Genomic DNA, 22,597 nt, shown 5'->3' on the forward strand with positions numbered 1-22,597 from the left:
CGGTATGGAGATTCCTCAAAGAATTAAAAATAGAGATGCCAGGGCCGGCTCTGTGGCTTGGCGGTTAAGTGCGTGCGCTCTGATGCTGGCGACCCGGGTTCGGATCCCGGGAGCGCCCCGAGGCACCACTTCTCCCTCCAACACGAGGCCGGGTCCCACGTACAGCAACTAGAAGGATGTGAACCTATGACATACAACTGTCTACTGGGGCTTTGGGGGGAAAAAACTGAATAAATAAAATCTTTAAAAAAAAAAAAAAAAAAAAAAAAAAAAAAATAGAGATGCCCTATGATCCAGTCATCCCACTACTGGGAATCTATCCAACGCACCTGAAATCAACAATCCAAAGAGGCTTATGCACCCCTATGTTCATTGCAGCATTATTCACCATAGCCAAGAAGTGGAAGCAACCTAAGTGTCCCTCGACTGACGATTGGATTAAGAAAATGTGGTATATATATACAATGGAATACTACTCAGCCATAAAAAAAGACAAAATCGTCCCATTTGCAACAACATGGATGGGCCTGGAGCGTATTATGTTAAGTGAAATAAGCCAGAAAGAGAAAGACAAACACTGTATGATCTCACTCATATGTGGAATATAAACCAACACATGGACAGAGAAAACTGGACTGTGGTTACCAGGGCAGTGGGGGTGGGGGGTAGGCACAAGGGGTGAAGGGAGTCATATATGTGGTGATGGACAAACAAAAATGTACAACCCAAAATTTCACAATGTTAGAAACCATTAAAACATCAATTAAAAAAAAAAAAAAATGAACCCAGGGGCTGACCCCGTGGCCTAGTGGTTAAGTTTGGTGCGCTCTGCTTTGGCAGCTCGGTTTTGGTTCTCGGACGTGGACCTACACCACTCGTTCGTGACCACACCATGGCAGCAACCCACATACAAAATAGAGGCAGACTGACACAGATGTTACCTCAGGGCTAGTCTTCCTGAGCAAAAAAAAGAGCAAGATTGGCAATTGATGTTGGCTCAGGACCAATCTTCCTCAGCCCAAAAAAAAAAAAAATTAACCCCCACCTGAATCCGTATCATAGTAAACTACAGAAAACATAGGAGAATTATTCATTCCAACCATTTATCTGCCAAATTGTTTGTTTTCTACATAGATAATCAACGTTATATCATATGCAAATGACAATAGGTTTGTTCCTTGTTTATTCACAAGTGAATCTACAGTAAATTATTACAGTCAATAAGAAAATTTAGCAAAATTGCTTATAAAAATAATATACAAAATAAATTGCATTTCTGTACACCAACAACAATCAGAAAATTATTTATAAAATTAATGATGCAAAAATTGAAACATAACAGGCAGGCCAGGATGTAGAGTAACAGGCAGTGCTGTGTGCGGCTCGAGAAAGCACGTCGACGACCTCTGGACAGTTGCTGTCCACGCCTGGGGCCCAGCATCCCACTTCTGCAGTTTACTATACATGCTGCCAGAGTTCACATACAGATTTTCCTTGACTTAGGATGGGGTTACATCTGATAAACCCATCGTTAAGTTGAAAATGTGTTGAATACACCTAACCTTCAAAACATAGCTTAGCCTCACGCTACCTGAGTGCTCAGAACACTTAGAGTAGCCTGCAGTTGGGCAAAATCCTCTAATACAAAGCCTATTTTATAATGAAGTGTTGAGTATCTCATGTAATGTGTTGAATACCATTCTGAAAGTGAGAAACAGAACGGTTGTATGGGTACAGAGGGTTGTAAGTGTGTCGGTTGTCTACCCTCATGATCGCGGAGCTGACTGGGAGCTGTGGCTCGCTGCCGCTGCCCAGCATCACGAGAGAGCATCGTACCACGTATCGCTAGCCCAGGAAAAGATCAAAATTCAAACTTCGAAGTGTGGTTTCTACTGACTGCGTATAACTTTCTCACCATCGTAAAGTAGAAAAATTGTTAAGTCGAACTTTTATAGGTTGGGGACCATCTGTATAAGGACGTTCACAGCAGAATTGTGAGAAATAGCCCCACAGAGCAAACAACTCAAATGTCAGCAGTAGAACTGATGAGTCCAGTGCGGCAGGTTTATCCTGTGCACTGCTGTGCACCGTGAGCTGGAGCACGCTGCAGCTGCACAGACCAGCATCACTGAGTTTCAGCTGAAAATGAAAGAAGCAGAACAAAATTATGCAGTTTTCTTGCATGAATATATGATTAAAAAATAGACACACCTAAACTAATTTGTTTACAGTTATCTTCAAAGATGGTAAAACTATGAAAGCAAGGAAGTGGTTGCCTTAAAACTCAGGGTAGTGGTCTCCTCGAGGTGGACGGAGTGTGAAGTGGGGACGTCTAGGGTGCTGCCTTGTTTTATTTCTGGAGGAGTGATTGCTATACAAATGTCAAAACGTAATTGTTCATTATACTTACTTTTGTGTTCTATACATTTTTCTGTATGTGTTATATGTCATGATTTTATTTTTAAAGGAGTAAATATACCATTTACAATAGCAAGTGTGTGTTTGTGTATGAAACCTAGGACTAAATCTGACAAAAGATGTACATACCCTTTAAAGAAGACCTAAATGAGTGGATACACCATCGTTTGAGTGGAAGACTAAGTCATCAGAAAGACGTCTCTATTCTCCTGGAGTAGGTCCAGAGAAGGTGCCAACTGTGTTTATGCACGTTGACAAGCTGATTCTAAAATCCAGGAGAAAAAGCAAGGGTCAAGAATAGCCACACAATGTGCCTGAAGAAGCAGAGAAGTGGGGACTTGGCACAGCTGTCGTGGTTAAGACAATGTGGTGCTAGTCGCAGATGGATTGACCAACAGAGCCAGGAGAGAGCTCCAATGTAGGTGCCCCGACACTGTCCTTCATGGAGGGATGGATGCTGCGTAACAGACTGTCCTGAGACCCCTGGGTGTCCACGTGAGGAAAATGAAATTTCACATGGTAAATAAATGAATCCAGCTAGATTAATGACTTCAATATGAGAGGCCAAGTTATAAAACTTTGTCAAGTCAATTTATTGGAGAATATTTTTGCCCTAGAAATAGGGACTATTTCTTAAACAAGGTAGAAGAGAAATCGTGAAGAAAAAGATTTATAAGTTCAACTATATTAAAATTAAAAACTTCTTTTCATCAAAAGGCAAAAGGCACCATAAAGAGAGTGAAAAGACAAGCCACAAATAGGAGAGAGATTTGTAACACACACTGCCAAGAGGGATTACTATTGAGAATATATGTGTTTTAAAAATACAATTCCTGCAAACTAGTAAGAAAAAAGATTTTAATGGGCACAAGTCACATGTTTCTAGTAAATGAGAAATATAAATGGCTCAGGAATATGAGAAAGATGCTTGACCTCATTAATAATCAGGAAAAATTTAAAACCACATACATGGGAATTCATTATACTAATCTATTTTTGTGTGTGCTTGAAAATTTCCGTTATAAGATTTGAAAAAAATTAGGTAAGTAAAAAAGGGAGAAAAATGTAAAATTGTGCCAAATTCCATTACTCCTAGATAACCCCTTTTAATATTGGCTTTACCTTTCTAGCATTTTCCTACACAAATATATACATATAAACACTTATGTTAAGGCTTTTTTTTTTTTAAGGCTATATAAATTTGTTTAATTATTAATTGTGAAAGTCCATCCCTGTCATTAAGTCTGGATTCACATTAAAACACACCCCCCCCAGGGAAAGACTGTTGATCACACACACCCCTACACACAGGGAAAGACCATTGATCACACCCCTACCCAGGGAGATACCATTGACTTCACACCCCCAGGGAGATATCATTGATCACAGTCCCCTCCCACAGGGAGATAACATTGGCCACACCCCCAGAGAGAAGCCCTTGATCACACATCCCACAGGGAGATACCATTGATCACACCCCCCCCACACACACACAGGGAGATAACATTGACCACACCCCCACAGGGAGATACCATTGCCCACACACCCCCAGGGAGAGACTATTGATCACACACCCCCCCCAGGGAGATACCATTGACCATACACCCCCAGGGAGAGACCGTTGATCACACACCCCATATGGAGATACCATTGATCACATCCCCCCCCATAGGGAGATACCATTGATCACACCCCCCTCCCCCCACAGAGAGATACCATTGATCACACCCCACAGGGAGATACCATTGATCAACTATCCCCCAGGGAGACACTATCAATCACATGTCCCCCAGGGAGAGACTGTTGATCACATATCCCTAGGGAGGGACAATTGGCTGCACTCCTGAGGGATGTGCTGCACAGGGCAATAGAAAGTGTGCAGACATGTGATGGAAACATTGTGCACTAAATCTTTAGTATTTTAAAGATGGACACTGAAAGTCTTGTTATATGCCACAGTTGAAAAATGCACTGTATGGAAGATAATGTACCTGTTAATTTTTGTCTCATTATAAAAGTAATCTGTGAAAATTATAGAAAACTTGGAAAATACAGAAAAGTGGAAAGAACAAAAGTTACTACCATGATGCCACCACCCATAGCAGCCACTGCTACCATGACAAACTCTTTATTATACAATACTTAGGGTAGAATTCCAACTAATAAATGTAGAAGGGGTGATGGAAGCCGATAATCAGTATTTAGCCGACACCACAGTAATGATTGTTTCTGGCAAGAGTCATCAGTGGATGCTAAAATAGTGGGTGCAAGTGTGATGAGAAACAGGATATCTACACAAAACATCCCCCACCAGACGCGTCCTAATCACCAGGAGAAAGAGCAGCAGTGTGGTGGTGGGGAGGCCTGGGGTGCCGCCACCTGCTGTGGGACAGAGCCCCCTGCCCCCAGACGCTGTCCTGCGTGCTTCTGCCAGACGCGTGCAGAGCCTCCCCAGCTTGATCCCTGCACATCTTCTATGGGGTAGTAACGTGGGGAATCAGGACGAAGGCTGTTTTTTGAACTTTTCGTAAACCTGAAATTATTTCCGTTATGGACTGATCATGTCCCCCCCAAAATTCATGTTGAAACCCTCCCCTCATGTGATGGTATTTGGAGGTGGGGCCTGTGGGTGATTAGGTCCTGAGGGTGGGGCCCCATGAGGGGATTAGTGCCCTTAGAGTGGTGAACTCGCTGCCGGCTCTGCTCTCCACTGCATGAGGACACAGAGATGGTGCCGCCCCGCCTGCAGCCTGGAAGAGGGCCACACCAGGACCTGACCTGCTGCACCCTGAACTCAGACTCCAGCCTCCAGAACTGTGAGATGTAAATGTCTGTTGTTCATAAGCCACCCGGTCTGTGGTGTTCTGTTACAGCAGCCTGCATGTATCAAAACAAAAAGTTAAAAATGTGAAAATAAAAGGGTATGATTAGTAGTACCAAAAGTGGCACAGTTCCGTCAAAGATGGGAAAGTGCTGTTTGTGGAGGCCTCACTGGCTTGAGCAGGAGTGTGGGCCGGCCTGCAGTCACAGGCTGAGTGTTAGAGGGAGCCAGGTGGGAGGGTGGCAGGCAAGCAGTCGAGAGTAAAGAGTGAAGAATGGGGTGCCCTGGTCGTCAGTGAGGAATGTGTCTGTTTGGGAAGGGCCCGTGCTGGGCAAACAGGACAGGTCGCTCCCTGCACTGGATCCTGTGGGGTGGGGTGGGGTCTCCACATTGCCCACGTGTGGGATCAGGGGCACGCCCAGCCAACACCCCAGCTTCCTGCTTTCCTGGAGCAGCCACATCAAGCAGAGCGCCCTCTTACCCTGGGCACCGCTCGTGCTCCTGGGACACATGGTCCCCAGCCCCCTCCTCCTCACTGCCTCCCTCGCCTGTTCCTGGCTTCCCTTTGCTTCTGAGGCGAGCTGGGCAGAGTTGTCTCCTCGACCTCTCCATCCCTTCTCTCATAAACCCTGCTGCTTCTCAGGGTCGGCTGGGCCCCACGGGTGGATCCTGTGTTGGCATTTTCTGCCCCAGCCTTCAGGATCCCCAGGGTACGCCCTTCTCTCTCTGCTCCTCCCTCATCTCCTGCCCTCTCCATGGCGGCATGTGCCATCCACGTTCTCCAACTCACTGTGCCCCTCAAAGCCCCCCACAGCAGAGCCCCATCCCATAAGGCGGCCCTCCCCACATCTTCTGCCCCGCCAGGCCTGCTCCGTTTCATGTTCTCCTCCTGCCTGGCCTCACTGCGCTGTGCTGAGCGCCCACACTTAGGCGCTGGCTGAGACACGGGCCCAGAACTCTACTGGCCCTCCCCGAGGGCTCCTGGAAGGGTCGGCCAATCCAGAAAGAGGCCCCAGAGCCTGCAGGGCTGCTGCGGTGGGTACCACTGCTGGGAATGGACAGTGAGTGATGGGGGCTGGGCGTGCCTTCTCTCCTCCTAAACGGGCAGCTGGCCCTGAACAGGTCTGATATCAAAGAGTAGGGTGAGGTCCTCAGAGAATGAGCACCTATATGAGGAAGGCCATCAGCATCCACCCGCCCACCCTCTGCCAAGCCCACCTGTGCTCCCACGTGGAAGACCCTGGGCTTGGAGCAGAGGGTGAGGAGTGGGGCGGGGGAGAGCCACAGGCCACCCCTCCTCTCCAAGCCCCTGGAATTAATGCTCTTTGTCCTGGAAACCAGACTTCTGACCATCTCAGGGGTGGTGAGAACCAGGCCCATTGCAGGATTTCGGAACAGCAGGCAGGCAGACAGACGGACAGATGCAGAGTATCCATGCTGCAGAGCAGTTTGACATTTAAAGGATTGTTATTTGCGTGGACACTTGGAAGCAGAATAAAAATATACCAGATGTCAGCTGGACCACACCCTGATATCAAACATATCAGCATTAAAATGGCCTTGTTCTACATAGACTTAATTTACATTGTTTTCGAAGTTATCTTTTTAATTAAAAAAAACTTAACCAGGATGGAAGCCATAGCCTGGGCGGGGGGCGGTGTGGGCCGGGGGTTGGCTCTGGGGTCCCCTAGGAGGAAACTTTGTCTGCCGGCCCCAGTGCAGAGACGGTGGCCACCGTTCCTGCTGCATACAGACTGGTGGTGGTGGCCCGTGGTAACCGGGCAGGCTGAGAGCCACCAGGGCTCCAGGAGGACAGGGTGGGGCCAGGAGGAGTGTGGACAGCACGCGTGGTCCAGCCCCTCTGAGGTGGGAAACCGGAGCCCCATGCTCCCCTCCACATGGGGCCTGCTAAGAGGGGCCAGGCCCAAGACCCCCCAGAGAGCGCCCAGGGGCTGGGCACTAATGAGCATTTAGAAAATCAGAGGTGGAACTTGGGTTTGGGTTGTTTTTATTTTGTAGTGACAGGATTGCTTGCTTTTGAAGCTGTGGGATGTGAGAAAGGGTCTGATGCTGGATGCGGGGTATGCCACCTGGTGGCTCAGGAGGCAGGGCACGTCACCTAAGGGACAGGGCTGCTCCCTGGGGTGGGGGCCAGGCCCGGGGTTGGGGCCACCACTTCTCCCTGCCAGCCCCCCACCCTGGTCCTGGGCCACCCAGGCCGAAGCACCACCCTAGGCTAATGCCGTCTTCTCTTTCTCAGGCTGGAGTGGGTGGAGATCATTGAGCCGCGCACCCGCGAGCGCATGTATGCCAACTTGGTCACAGGTGAGTGCGTGTGGGACCCGCCCGCCGGCGTCCGCATCAAGCGCACCAGCGAGAATCAGTGGTGGGAGCTCTTCGACCCCAACACGTCCCGCTTCTACTACTACAACGCCACCACCCAGCGCACCGTGTGGCACCGGCCGCAGGACTGCGACATCATCCCCCTGGCCAAGCTACAGACTCTGAAGCAGAACACCGAGTCCCCCCGTGCCTCAGCAGAGAACAGCCCCGGGCGGGGCAGCAGCGTCAGCCGCGATGGCAGCACCAGCTCCTCCCTGGAGCCGGAGCTAGACGCCCCCGAGAAGGCGCAGGAGCCTCCAGGGAGGGCGAGCCGGCAGGCCGTGTTTGGGGCTGTGAAGGAGGAGAGCAGCAGGTGAGGCGGGCGGGGCGGGCAGGGCGGGCAGGGGTCAGGCAGGCAGACCTGGGGCATCGGGCGGGGCCTGATTGCCTGTGCCAGCCACCACCATTGTCCGTAATTGCTCTCCTCTCCATTTGGCAAGAGCCTTCAGTGATGAGGGTTTCGTGTCTCCGCCGTCGCTCTCTGACACCAAAATCTGCCTCTCTGCCAGGCGGCCTCTGGTGGGGACAGTGAGTGAGGGCCCCTCTCCTCTCCTTTCCCAGACGGGGCTGTCAGGAGGCATCTGGGGCTGGAGGTTTTCTGGCTAAAAACCCGTGCAATTGACTGGTCTGCATGCTGTGGGAAGTGCAGACGTGGCGTCACTACCCACTAGAGGCAGCCCCAGAAAGTACATTGCCGTGGAGGGGAAGTGCCTTCCCCTAGCAAAGCCGTGTCCCAAGCAGACGAAGCCTGTTGTTCGTAGGAGGCGGATCCTCAGGGATCTGAGGGACGGGCGCCAGCACAGATGCCAAGCATCCCCTGCCCAAACTTGATGGATCTCTCTAGTGCCCCGGGAGGGAGGTGCTCTTGTCATCCCTGTTTTACAAGTAAAGGATCAAGGTGGTTAGGCAGCGGGGCACAGTGGCCAGGTCCTGCGCCCTGAGCTCCAGGGAGACCCTGGGACCCTGCCCTGTTGCTGAGGATGTGTCTGCCCTGTCTACCAGCCGCCATGGCTGTGTGCAGAGGTGACACGTGTTCCCATCCATACTGGTGAGCAATGAGGTGGTGGTGGACACCTGGCCTCCCTCCTCCTGTTTTTTGTTTTTGTTTTTGTTTTTATAATTTTATTTATTTATTTTTCCCCCAAAGCCCCAGTAGATAGTTGTATGTCATAGCTGCACATCCTTCTAGCCACTGCATGTGGGACGCGGCCCCAGCATGGCCGGAGAAGCGGCACGTCGGTGCGCGCCCGTGATCCGAACCCGGGCCACCAGTAGCGGAGTGCGCACACTTAACTGCTAAGCCATGGGGCCGGCCCTCCCTCCTCCTGTTAACTGCATGCACTTCTGGACATCTTCTCCTAGCACTTGTACACCCGCCTCATACTTTCAGTGGTGACACTGACCGGAGCCCACACCCTGGTGCCTGCACCCCAGGTGCCCCACACCCCAAGTGCCTGCACCCCGGGTGCCCGTACCCAGCAGACACTGCTTCAGGCCCCAGAGTAGACCCCGGACCCAGTACCCAAGGAGCCAAGTCCAGAAGGAATGGCTGGACGGTAATGTGTCAGGACAGTGTGTGTCCTGGTGAAAACCACGTGGGGTCTGTTTTGTTTCTATGAGGACGACGTCCCCGTGAAGGGGCCCAGAATGGAAACAGGCCCAGTGGCGGTCATCAGCAGGGGTTGGAAGCACCATTCTGTGCACACAGTCTGGTGGGTGTGCAGGCAGCTTTGGGGTGCATTTTGGGGCTGGATAGCTGGCTGTGGTGCTCCTGCAAGGGAAGACAGGACACATATAGGGGTCAGATCAGTGTGGATGCTGGACACACGCTAGGGGTCGGAGGCCAAAGAGGCAGTGGCTGGGCAGGTCTGTGTGGGCTTGGAGGGGACATTTGAGAGTCACACGCAGAAAGCGGAGCTTCCATTGCTGGGAGCCAAGGAGCCCCAGGGATGAGCAGGGAGGAGAAAGCAAATGGGTGAGTGGGCTGGGAATTAATGTCTTTAGAAACAGCCTCCCATCTCTGGTCTCCTGGAGCCCACAGGCTCGCCTGTTTTCTCTTACCCAGCAGGCCTGACAGCCTTGGGGCTCAGATAACGTCTCGTTTTTATTGGATTGTGATGCTTTTGAATTCTTTGTTGGTTGCTGACTCACCTCTGTAATTAGGTGAAGGGATTGGATTCTTTCTAGGATTCTGTTGACAAATGTGTGCGTCACCCCCTCTCTGTCTTCTAGGCCTGGAGAAGCGACGGCCCTTCTCTGCCCTGGGCCCTCTACCCTCCAGCCAGAGCCACACTGTTTGGGGGCGGGAGTGTCCTCTTTCCAGAAGTGTCTGGGATGTTCTGTGGGATTACTGGGTCAGTTTGGGATCAGGTTTCCACAAGAATCGCTGTGTGGATTTGGATTAGAACTGTGTTGAACTTATGAATCAGCGTGGGGGAAACGGACATCTTGAGTGTATTGTCTTCTCCCATGTATGAAGATTGTGCATTTTATACTTTCTCCACAAAGGCCTTGCATATTTCTTTAAGGTTTATTTCAAGGTACTTTATAAATTTTATAGCTCTGGCTTTTGTAAGTTACATCTCTTTTTAAAGTCCTCTTCCTGATTGTTACTAGTGTAAAACCATTGATTTTTATGTTAGTCTTGTTTTTTACACTTTTGTTGAGCTCTCATTAATCTCATTAAAGATTCGTTGTCCATCTCTTGGATTGCCTGTGATGCTGGCCAGCCGTCCCATGCTGGCCAGGACTTTCAGAACGAGGCTGAACCAAGGAGGGCCAGCACCCTCGTCTTGTCCTAATGCTCAGGCTACAGTCCTGCTGTCCCTGTAATGCTGTGATACTGTCTGTCAGCTTGGAAAGTCCTCTTCTGTTGTAGGCTTTTTTAGCATGAACGGATGTCATGTTGTATGGCGTATATTTTCTAAGTCTGTTGATGTCCATGTTGTGGGTTGAATTGTGTCCCCCAAAAAAGATATGTTGAAGTCCTAATCCTCAGTACCTGTGACTGTGACCTTATTTGGAAATAGGGTCTTTGCAGATAGAATTAGTTGAGATGAGGTCACACTGGAGTAGGATGGGCCCTAATCCAGTAGGACTGGTGTCCTTATAAGAAGACAGAGAACGCCCATGAAGACAGAGGCAGAGATTGGAGCAATTTATGCACAAGCCAAGGGACGCCCAAGGATTGCCAGCACCACCAGAACCTGGAGAGAGGCCTGGAACAGAGTCGCCCTCAGAGCCTCCAGGAGGAACCAGCCCTGCCCACACCTGGATTTTGGACTTCTGACCTCTAGAACTGTGAGAGAATGAATTTCTGCTGTTTTAAGACTCCCAGTTTGTGGGACTTAATTGGCATTTTTTAAAGTTATTATTATCCTATATTTCTTGCATTCCTGAGATACTTGGTCTATGTAATTTTTTAAATATATTCAGATTGCTAATATTTTATTTAGGATTTTTTTTCCTCGTTGATAAGTGAAATGGTTCTGTGTTGGGCTGGTTTTCACATCAGTGCTGGGAGCATTTCCTCTGAAACATGATCTGTTCCTGGGTCCAGGCCTGTAGCTTGTGTGAATAGGTTTTTAACTTTCCACACAAACTGATTCAGTTTCCTTAAAGGTGGCAGGGATATTCGGGTCTTTTAATATCTTAAATCCAGTTTTATAAAATGTCTTTCTACTGAATGGTCCATTTCTCTAAGTTTACAGAGGAACTGGCGGAAGGCTGTCCGTGGTGTCCCTCCCGGTTTGAAACGCTCTCCTCGTGTGTAGGCTGCTCCCCACGACAGCTGCTGTGCTCATTCTCTTGGGCAGCTTTATGAGGGACTTTCTATGGCTCATCAGTCTTCAAAGATCAACGTCTGCTGTAGTGAGCCTCTCTTGTATCTTTGCCCTTTTCTTTATATGACTTTATTTTCTCATTCCTTTTCTCACTTATTGTGTTGGAAGCTTAACTCATTCACTTTTACTGTTTCTTTTTAAATGAACTCTGGGAAACTAGACTTTTGGCGGTGAACACGATTCAGTCTACACAGAAGTTGAAATACAATGATGTGCACCTGAAATTTATATAATATTATAAACCAATGTGACCTCAATAAAATAAATTTTAAAAAGTAACATGAACTTTTTTTTTTTTTTTTTATAATTTTATTTTTCCCCCAAAGCCCCAGTAGATAGTTGTATGTCATAGCTGCACATCCTTCTAGTTGCTGTATGTGGGACGCGGCCTCAGCATGGCCAGAGAAGCAGTGCGTCTGTGCGCGCCCGGGATCCGAACCCAGGCCGCCTGCATCGGAGCGCACGCACTTAACCGCTAAGCCACGGGGCCGGCCCACATGAACTTTTGAGTTCATAAATTTCCCTCAACATACTCCTTTAGTTTTATTACACAACTTTTGGTATGTAAAATTTTCATTGTTGTTCGATTTTAAATATTTTCTAATTTTAATTATGATTTCTTCTTTGACTCATTTGTAACATAGAAATGTCTTAATTTCCAAAACTTTAGGTTATTTTTCATTCTTGTTGTTGATTGCCACCTTAATTTCAGTTTGGTCAGAAAGCATGATTTTTTGGGGGGGGACTTGCTTTATGGCCTAAATCCTGAATTTTTGTAAATGATTTTATGACTGCTTCAAAAATAATTTCTATTCTCTGTTTGTTAGATGTAGAGTTCTCTGTATGTGCATTAGATCGAATCTACTGTTATATTGATCGAGTTTCTTACTAATTTTTTGTCTGCCTGATCTAGTGATTCTGAGAGAGAAAGTCTCCCACAGGAATGGTGGAATCTGTCTGTTTCTCCTGTAAATCCGTCCATTGCTGCTTCCTCTGTGTTGAAGCTGTAGATTGGTTGTACATACGTTTAGAATTGTTATGTTTTCCTGGTGCATTTTTCCTTTTGCCCTTATGGGGTAATGCTTTTTACCCCTCATGATGTTTTTGCCTTGAAATCTGCTTTGTTTGATACTAACATAGCGCCACTATTTCACTTGGATTAGTATTTGCCCAAACTATAGTCCTTTATCCTTAATACTTTGGGTGTGTTTCTTATAAATAGTGTATAGCTGTGTTGTTCGTTTTTCATCCCTTCTGAGCACCTGCCTCTGTTGGGCAGGTTGGCTGCAGTCGTGTACAGTGTTTTCCATCCACACTTGCTGGAATCTGCAGATGCAGAACCCATGGGGATGGAGGGCCGACTGTGTATTTACTGAGATCACTGAGGCAGCGAAAGGACATCATTTACCATCCTTTCATGGGTACCCTTCCTCCCTTGTCTGGGCCCACACCACTTACACGCCATTGTCTAATGTGTGTCTTGCTACTGGAGTGTGTTCTTGTGAAGGTGGGATGCTGTTCCCAGGCTGCGTCCCTGCTGTTCCGTGTGCTTTACGTTAACCTCTCGCCCACAGGACATCCCTGCCCCTCTGGGAGCCTGGCTGGGGTGTCCTGGGCTTTGTGCTGCACCAGGAGAGGCCAGCAGGGCGGCCCCCAGCGCTAGGCTTTACCCAGCCGATCCCATCGGTCCTTGGTGTAATGTTCATTTCTTGTTTGCCGTTGATCTTGACTGTCTCCTGAGCTTGGCAGCCTTTTGAGTTTTCTCTGACATAAATTGCCTGCTTATATTTTTCTACTGGAGCTGCTGGCTCACTTTCCTGTTAGTTTGCAGGAGTTTCTGGTAAATTCCAGATGTCAATTCCTTGTTGGTTTCAGGCGTTATGAGTATCTTCTCCTGCTCTGCCTCCTGTCTGCTGACTGGTCCCTGGTGTCCTTGATTTTGATGCAGCCAAGTTTATTGGGTTTTTTGCTGTGTGGTTTATGTTTTTAATGTTTTGTTTAAAAGATTGTTCCTTGGCCTAGGCCCCAGGATATTCCCTTACGTGCCTTGTGTTAACTGAGGCCTCAGTCTGTCTGGAGCCACCTTTGTGTGGGGCCAGGAGGAAGGCACTTTTCATCTCCTAAACTGTCCACCTTTGCCCAGCAATGGGTGTGCCGCTTCACCCATGCTCACTTTATCCCCCAAACCACACTCGAGCCTGCGCTGTTGCCCAGTGGCCATCCGTCTGTCCCCACAGCAGCACCACCCAAGCCCTTAGTGTGTCACATGTTTGGAGGGAAGTCTCCCTTTCTCCTCTTTGTGTTTAAGACTGTCGTAGCTAGTTGTGGACTTTTATTCTATTATGTAAATTTTAGAGTTCAAGTTCCTCAGAAAATTCAAGGGGAATTTGCATTGGATTCATTGACTTTCATTTTGAGGAGTGCTGACCCCTCTATCACACTAGCTCGTCCCCTGTGAGTGCTGGCTCATGTGTTCACACCGCCTCTTGGATGCTCACGAGGTCTCTGCAGTCTTTAGTTCTCCGCTATTTTACGATTTCTGTTGCTGGTGTGAATAGTTCCTAATTTTGTGTTATCTTATTGTTGGCTATTACTATTATAGAGAAATATCGGGCTCCCTTTCTTTTATTTATTTATTTATTTATTTTTGCCTTCTACTAGATTAAGTAGGTTTTATTTTATTTTCCCCTCCTTTGGTCAGGAAGTTATGTATCTTATTATTCTGTGAGATTTTTCTTCAGTGGTTATACTTAAAATATTCATGGGCCTGTTTGACTTGGGTGGTCTAGTGGTTAAGATTCTGTGCTCTCACCGCCATGCCCCAGGTTCATGTCCTGCTCAGGAAACCACACCACCCCTCTGTCAGTTGTCACACTGTGGCGGCTGCATGTTGCTGTGATGCTGAAAGCTATGCCACTGGGATTTCAAATACCAGCAGGGTCACCCTTGGTGGACAGGTGTCAGCAGAGCTTCCAGACTAAGACAGACTAGGAAGAAGGACCTGTCTACCCACGTCTGAAAAATTGGCCATGAAAACCCTGTGAATAGCAGCGGAGCATCGTCTGATACAGGCTGGAAGGGGAGAGGATGGCGCAGGAAGACCTGGCAGGGGTCAACCATCTTTGCTGTCCACAGGGGCGCTAGGAGTCGGGATTGACTCAAAGGCACTAACAACAAATGTTTGACCTGTCAGGCATCTGAAGCAGTTTCTGCCTTTCTCCTGCCGAGCAGGGCGCCTGCAGTGTGACTCCATTCTGGTCCAGTGTGGGTTTCTGCCCGAGGCCACACAGTTCTAAGCTGTGGGCGTCTTTCTTCCTGTTCAGATGGCGCTTGTGTAGATTTGCCCACGTTTTATGTTTCTTTGCTCGTGGTTCCTTCTTACTTTGTTCTTCTTCAGGTGGTTCTTTCCTTTCTCCTCTGAAAAAATCTGTTAATGGTAAATTTGCTCTCTTGGTCAGAAAATATACCACGTTTTTCTCTCATTTTTGAGAGTGAGCTGAGTCCAGCGCTTGTTGGCCAGGACATCGGCCCCATCTCCCCTCCCCAGGGCTGGCCTTCCGCCTGGGACTGCTCTGGCTCATGACCAGCCACCACCTATGTTTGTGGCAGGTAAGAGCGATTCTGCTGAGAGGATTCACGTAATTTACAGAATGGAGCATCATCTACTAAAAATCTCCTTGGTTTTAACGAGCAACAGCTGTCATCGAGCTCACAGAGGTATTTTCTCTCTGTGTGCCAGGTTTGCACAAGTAGAGCCATCCTTTTCCCTGGCAGTTGTGCCACAGGACACACATGAACACACACATACACAGTGCACACACGCATGCACACACATGTGCTCTCACATACAACATCCAATGAATCGCTGGTAAGGTGCCTCAGTTTAGGATGCAAGTCAGGTTGGGTGCAGTTGGACTTGACTGCCTGAGTTGGGTACCTTTTGGAAAGGGCTGGGAGTCCTCCCAGGCTGGGAGTCCAGGTGAGGAGGAGCTCTGGCCTGGAGGATCCAGGCGTGGCTCCTCTCTGTGGCCCCTGCACGGTGCCGGGCAGGCGTGGCTGCCCGGGGCCTGGGAGGCGCAGTCTGCAGGTCTCCAAAGTCTCCTCTCCAAAGTGCTGACCTTCCGTCCTGGGGCAGGTCTGGGCCCTGCTCCCCAAAGAAGGGCCTTAGTCGGGTCGCCAGCTCTGCTCGGCCCTGCCCCCGAGGGTCGCCACACTGAGCAACTCGGCCACCCCTGACCCTACTCAGGAGTTTTTTGTTTTAATTTTCAAGAGTGTGGGGTTTATTTAACTTCTGTGATTTATTCTAATAATTATATTGTATCCAAGGAATAGAGTCTAAAATTTCTGCTTTTTAAAATTTATTGTGCTTCTTTGTTATATAAGTAATGATCCAATTTGAAAATATTTTGTGGACACTTGAAAAATAGTTTTCTCAGTTTAAGAGTATGAAATTCCATGTTCATTTGTGGCTTTCACTGTATCAACTACTTATTCTTATATTTTCCTTTTTATGTCGCAGTCTGGGCCTTGAGTCCCCACAGGACGCCTCTCTCTGCCATGTGGGTTTAGCTCTGCATGTTTCTGTCCTGCATTAACCAACGTGTCTGAGTGAACCATGTTATGTCTTCCACATTGACATGCCCTTTGCCGTCAGAAAACCCTTTCCCGTGAGGCCCTGTTGCTGTTCCCGATCATACTGTTTACTTGTTAGTGTGGTAGGGTTTTCCTGACTTCTTCCTCGTAGCCACCTAGTAGCTTTAGTTAGGGCTCCCAGGAACATCACAGTGCTGGATTTACCATTAGGCCTTGTAATGTAGGAGACTCAGAGCCCACCCAAGTTAGATGCAGGGCCGGGGCCCACCCTCTGCCACCACTTGTGTGCTCCTGGTGTCTTGTGTTGCAGTACTTGCTGATCCTCTTCACTTGCTCCGTTCACGTGGTGTGTGTGTCACTTTTGCCACAGTTTGAATGGTATATGTCTTTGTGTGTGTGTGTGTGTGTGAGGAAGATCAGCCCTGAGCTAACATCTGCCAATCCTCCTCTTTTTTTTTTTTTTTTTTTCTGCTGAGGAAGACTGGCCGCGGACTAACATCCATGCCCATCTTCCTCCACTTTATATGGGACGCCGCCACAGCATGGCTTGCCAAGCAGTGCGTCAGTGCACGCCCGGGATCCGAACTGGCGAACCCCGGGCCGCCGCAGCGGAGTGCGTGCACTTAACTGCTTGCGCCACCTGGCCGGCCCCGGTGTATGTCTTTTTGTATTCAAGGATATCATTAAAAAATTTTTAGTCTTATTGAAAACAAAGAATTTTGTGCTTTTTAATCTTTTTTTCACTAATTTACTGAGATTCTAACAACCTGTGCCCCATCCATCTCTCTCATTGAGGTTTTTCTTACATATGTGCCCTTAATGAACAGATCAAGCCATATGAAATCAGTAATATTTAACCTTTTTCTAACCTACAAAAACAGCACTCTCATCTTGTTCCGCTGAACATGTTCTGAAAGCTTCTGTTAAGTGTGCTGATTTTCTAAAGCACTTTCCTCCAGTGATCCTGGTCCTTCTTGCTCCTCTCCAGGGTGGTTATCATCGTGTCTTCCCCACGGGAGATTCACTTAGCCTCTGTGTTCGGGAGTGTAGGCGGGCGCCTGGTTGTGGTATCTGCTTACACGACAGATCTGAGCCCTGCTCCCTCTCACTTCCTGTGACAGTGTGCGTGAGTAACAGGCAGAGTTTCTGAGCGCCTTTCTCTCCCTGTGGGGTCTATAGGTTTGTCTCCCTTATCTTCTGACTTCATTGGCTTTGTCTGTTTTTGTTTGTTTAACTTTGATTGTTCCCAAGAGGAAAATGAGGCTAATTCAGTGTCCAGCACGTGGGCAAACTGGCTGAATTTGCTGTGTGCTGGCCCTGTCCTGGTGGGAACTGGCAGGGCGAGATGGGGTAGACCCCTGCCGAGCAGGGCGGCACAGGCCTCCCACAGCCCCCTGTGGTCTCTGTCAGGTGGGGGTGCAGGAAGCCAATCCTGAGGGAGACAGAGGCCCACATGTGTGTCTCCCCATTTCCCCTTCCTGGCTGGGGCCTCCTGTCAGGGCGCTTCCCATCCCTCCTCCAGCCTGATTTCCAGACAGGGAAGTTTGGGGAGGGGATGGTCACTGGGTACTGTGTCTCAAGGCTGAGGTGAGGGGCGGTAGTGTCAGGCTTGCAGTTTGTGAGGGGTGTGGAGTGGGAAGAAGCTCTACGTAGCTCTTAGGCAGAAAAGCCTGTTTTGGGAGAACAGGCCCCCAACCCCCATGGCTCCTCAGCAGAGCAGCAGGTTGCGGCATGAGGGACAAGACCTCTGATAGGACTGGGCAGGACTGGACTGGGGGTGACCAGCTGCCTCCACCCTCCCCACCCACACACCGTGGAGGCAGCAAGCAGAGGCTGCCTGAGTCCAAGTTTCCATCTGACCTTTGGGCGGGCACCCTGTGCAGGGTCGGCCTGGTGGCACAAAGGCAGCATTCAGGCCACAGCAGGACTCGGCCTCTGCCCAGGAGCCGCTGCCGCATTGCCAGCAACTCCGGGGCCAGACTGAGGCCTGCTCTCTGCTGCCATCCCTACCACAGTGCCTATCCCCTGCCTGCCCCCTCCCCTGCATCCTTCCAGGTCACTGGTCTCCTACCCCGACAGGGGCAGCCTGCGTCTGGCACAGGGTGGCGCTGGACTGGCTGACGGAGCTCCTTGGGACAGAGCGTGGTTGAGGCAGAGGGGCCCCAGGGCTCTGGGTCCTGCAGGTCCGGGGCCAGCCCCCACCCACTGGGTCCTTGACCTAGGTTTTGTTGGGATTTCCAGTTCAGTTCTTTTTTTTTTTTGGTGAGGAAGACTGGCCCTGGGCTAACATCCGTGCCCATCTTCCTCCACTTTATATGGGACACCGCCACAGCATGGCCTGACAAGCGATGAGTTGGTGCACACCTGGATCTGAACCGGTGAACCCCGGGCTGCCGCAGCGGAGCGCACGCACTTAGCCACTTGCACCATGGGGCCGGCCCCTACAGTTCAGTTTTTGAAGGGACGCCCCACCCACCCAGAGGGACAGAAACAACCCCCTCAACAGCTTTGCTTCCTCAGGGCAAGGGCTTTGCGTGAGGCAGGTGTGGGTTTTTTTTTCAAATTGGAAGTAGCTTTACTGTCCATCCCCCCAATTATGAAGATATAAATTTTCACAAAAAACCTTAAAGTAGTAGAAGAAAGTATAAAGAAAAGAGAAAATCCTCCTGCTTCATTTTTTTCCTGCCTCCCTGCTTCACAGAGGGGAAATCGACAGGCAGCACCACCCATGTGTAAAGCATCTTGATAGGTTTGGTGCATGTGTACACCCATGAAACCACCACAAGCACGACAGTGCACATCTCCATCACCCTGACAGTTTCCTTGGCCCTCCCTTGTCCCCCCAGCCCCTCTCTGTACTGCCCCCCATTCCCAAGGAACCAGTGATCTGCCATCTGCCACTTTGGATTAGTTTGCATTTTGTAGGATTTTATATAGATGGGATCAAACAGTATGTCCTCTTTTTTGCCGTCTTTCACTCCACATAAGTGTTTTGACAAGTTTTCACATATGTCAGTAATTTATTCCTTTTTCACTGCTGAGTAGTATTCCATTTTATGGACCTGTCTCCTTATGGGCCTTTGGGTTGCTTCCAAGTTTGGCTCTTACAAATAAAACAGCTGTGAACATTCATGTAAAATCTTTGTACAGACATATGCTTGGATTTCTCACAGGTAAATACCCATGAGTATTTTGCAGCTCTATAGTTAGGTGCATAAACACCTACAATTGTTGGGGGTTTTTTTAATTAATTATTATTATTATTTTTGTGTGTGTGAGGAAGATTGGCCCAGAGCTAACATCTGGTGCCAGTCCTCCTCTTTTTGCTAGAGGAAGATTGTTGCTGAGCTAACATCTGTGCTCATCTTCCTCAATTTTATATGTTGGACACCACCACGGCATGGCTTGATGAGCAGGGCATAGGTCCACGCCCAGGATCCAAACCCACAAACCCCGGGCCACCGAAGTGGAGCACACAAACTTAACCACTATGCCACTGGGCCAGCCCCATCGTTTACAGTTGTTATGTCTTCTTGGTGAATTGATCCCTTTATCATTATGAAATGACTCTCTTGATTCCTAGTAATATTCTTTGCTCCAAAATCTACTTACATTAATATAGGCACTCTAGGTTTCTTTTGATTACTGTTGGTGTGGTATCTCTTTTTCCAGCCTTTCACTTTTAACCTATTTCTTTGTTTTTACTTTGATTTTCTTGAGGGCAGCATGTTGTTGGGTCCTGCTTTTTTATCCAATCTGACAGTCTCTGCCTTTTAATTGGGGGTTTTAGACCACTCACATTTAATATGATTATTTCTATGGTTGGGTTTAAATCTGTCATTTTGCTATTTATTTTTTTGTCTCATCTATTCTTTATCTTTTTCTTTTTTTCTTCTTTTGGGTTGAGTTTTTTTTTCCCACTTTATCTCTCTGCTATGTTTTTTTACTCTTTGCTGTGTTTTTAGTGGTTGTTTTGTGGTTGCCAGTATATAGTAACTGATCAGAGTCAACTTTTAGGCGGTGTCATACCACTATATACGTGGTGTAAGAACCTAACATACCCCCAGACAACGTCCTATTGCTGTCGTATATTTTATTTCTGTGTGTTATAAACCTCTTGCTACATTGTTGTTATTTTTGCTTTAAGCAGCCGATTATCTTTTAAAAAGATTTAAATAAAAGGAAAACGTTTTTAACATTAATGCATAGTTACCATTTCCGGTGCTCTTCATTTCTGTTGTAGATTTCTATCTGGTGTCATTCCTTCTGCTTGAAGACTTCACTAAACATTGCTTGTAATGCAAGTCTGCTGGTAATGACTTCTTTTACGTTTATATTTTTTAAAAAGTATTTCACTCTCATTTTTGAAATATGTTTCTACTGGCTCTAGAATTCTAGGTGGACAGGTGTTTCCATTTTGCAGCACCGCTCTCTTCTAGCTTGCATCATTTCTGACGAGAAATCTCATCTTCACTTTGTATTTCTGTGCATAATGGGTCCTTTCACTCTGCTGCTTTTAAGATTTTCTCTGTATTGCTGATTTCAAGCAATTTGTTTATGGTTTGCCTTGATGTAATTTTCTCTGTGTTTCTTGTGCTTGGGGTTCATTGAGCTTCTTGGACCTGTAGGTTTATAGTTTTCATCAAGTTTGGGAAATTTTCAGTCATTTTTTCCCTCAGCTGTCTTTTTGTGGATCCCCATCAGGATTCAACCACATGTATGTTAGGCCACTCGAAGTTGTCCCACAGCTCACTAATGCTCTTGGGTTTTCTTCTTCTTTATTTTCTTTTTCTTCCTTCCTTTCTTTCCTTTTAATCTTTGTTTTCTCTGTGTTTCATTTTAGCTACTTTCTTTGCTGTGCTTTCAAATTCCTAGTCTTTTCTTCTGTAATGAATCCGTCCTGGTGTGTTTCTCATTTCAGACGTTGTGGCGTTCCTCTCCAGAACTTTGATTTAGGTCTTTTTATTTATCTCATTTCTCTACTTAACATGTTCAGTCTGTTTTCTAGCTTTTGAACATACGGATAGAGAATACAGTTTTAATAACCCTTAAGGTCCTTGTTACTAATTCCATCATCTGTGTCAGTTCCGGGTCAGGTTCAATTGATTGAGTTGTCTCCTCATTACAGTTTGTTTTCAGCAGGAACCTGAATCCTGTGAGGACAAGCCATGTCAGGTCCAAGGGGAGGCTGCTCAAGCAGAGGAAGCACCAGGTGCCAAGTCCTGAGGAGAGAGGGTTCTTAGTGCACTAAGGGAACAGCAGGAAGGCCAGTGTGGCTGCTCAGAGGAACCAAAGGGAGTTGCCATTCCCTGTCATCAAAACCCACTACAGATGCTTATCTGTTATGGCTGTGATGAGATTTTACATGTTTCATCCTTGAGAATGTCTTTTTACACATATAGGTACTGCCAAATACTGGTATCAATCCATGAGCTTATGAATTTGATTGAACATAGTCATCACTTGGAAAGCATTTATCAAATTCTGTTAGATTCCTCTCTTGATTTTTGCCTTTTAGCAAGTCATTACATTGCAGATTCATCACTTCTAACTGAAGGTTCGATGGAAGCTCCTCAATTACACAGTTAAATGGATTTTGAAATGTGGAAATTTCCTTTACACTTGCACTTACATTAAGGTCTGAAAACTCCTGCTGGAACTGTCGTTTGAGCTTGGAAAGTACGTCTGCTGCCAGTTTGTGTGGGAATGGAGATCCTGTGTCTTGCTTTCATGTTTGACAGCGTGGGAAGTGGATAAAGCAGCTTGCTGTGACTCGTGGCTCAGACGTCAGTTGTCGTCAGAGTGACTTCACTGCCACACAAGTTCCTCATATAAGCACTGTTCGCCTTGTAATTTTAGGTTGAATTCATTAAGAAACATTATCAAGTCTGCAAAAAGAAAAACACCCCACATTCATTGTTTGATAATAGTGGTTGAGAGGGGTTTCTCTCATTCAGAAAATTTCAGTCTCAGCCTTGAGTTTTAAAACAATTGCAGTAAAGCTTGTCCACTGTCAAGGTGTTGAAGTGCTGTGTGGCAGGGCAGGGCAGGATACTTAGCTTCTGTTTCCAACAAAAATCCATGGAACTGATGACGGTGAAGTCCACGAGAGTGAATGAGGTTCACTGCGGACACTGCTGTTGCGATAACTGCATCCTATGATAGACTCAGATCTGTTCTGCAAAGTAACTGCTAACGATGATGCAGTAAATAACCCGAGTCTTCAAACACCTTACATTTTCACATGCTTTGTAAATTTTTCAACTAAGCCTTTTCTGATCCACACAAATTCTTAGCATGATCAGTTGTGACCCATCTTAGCAGATTCTGCTTCAGGTTGTACTAAATTACATGTTTTCTCAACTTCTTTGAAAATAATCTCAGTTGTAATTGTTTCACATAGATGATTCATAGAGGCTAATACCTTGGTCACTTCAAACTCAGCATTGACTCCTTGAATAAAATAACAGCAACTGATGGGGCCTGCCTGGTGGTATAGCAGTTAAGTTCACGCACTCCGCTTCAGCAGCTCGGGGTTCGC

At 47.5% G+C, this 22,597-nt stretch overlaps 1 protein-coding gene across 8 annotated transcripts in view; it reads left to right on the forward strand.

Annotated features, from left to right (window-relative positions):
- The window catches only part of ARHGAP39 (Rho GTPase activating protein 39), a 152,630-nt gene that overhangs the window by 82,611 nt on the left and 47,422 nt on the right, over positions 1–22,597 (forward strand). For 6 of the 8 annotated variants that reach the window (XM_087447138.1, XM_087447136.1, XM_087447141.1 and 3 more), the window contains one exon: positions 7,500–7,934. The exons of the other annotated variants lie outside the window; for them this stretch is intronic. In XM_087447138.1, the coding sequence (XP_087303264.1) occupies positions 7,500–7,934 (435 nt within the window). The remainder of the gene's footprint in view (positions 1–7,499; positions 7,935–22,597) is intronic. 8 annotated transcript variants of the gene reach the window in all.

This window comes from Ceratotherium simum, chromosome 23 (assembly GCF_057802395.1).
Source record: "Ceratotherium simum simum isolate JZ-2026a chromosome 23, ASM5780239v1, whole genome shotgun sequence".
NCBI lineage: Eukaryota > Metazoa > Chordata > Mammalia > Perissodactyla > Rhinocerotidae > Ceratotherium > Ceratotherium simum.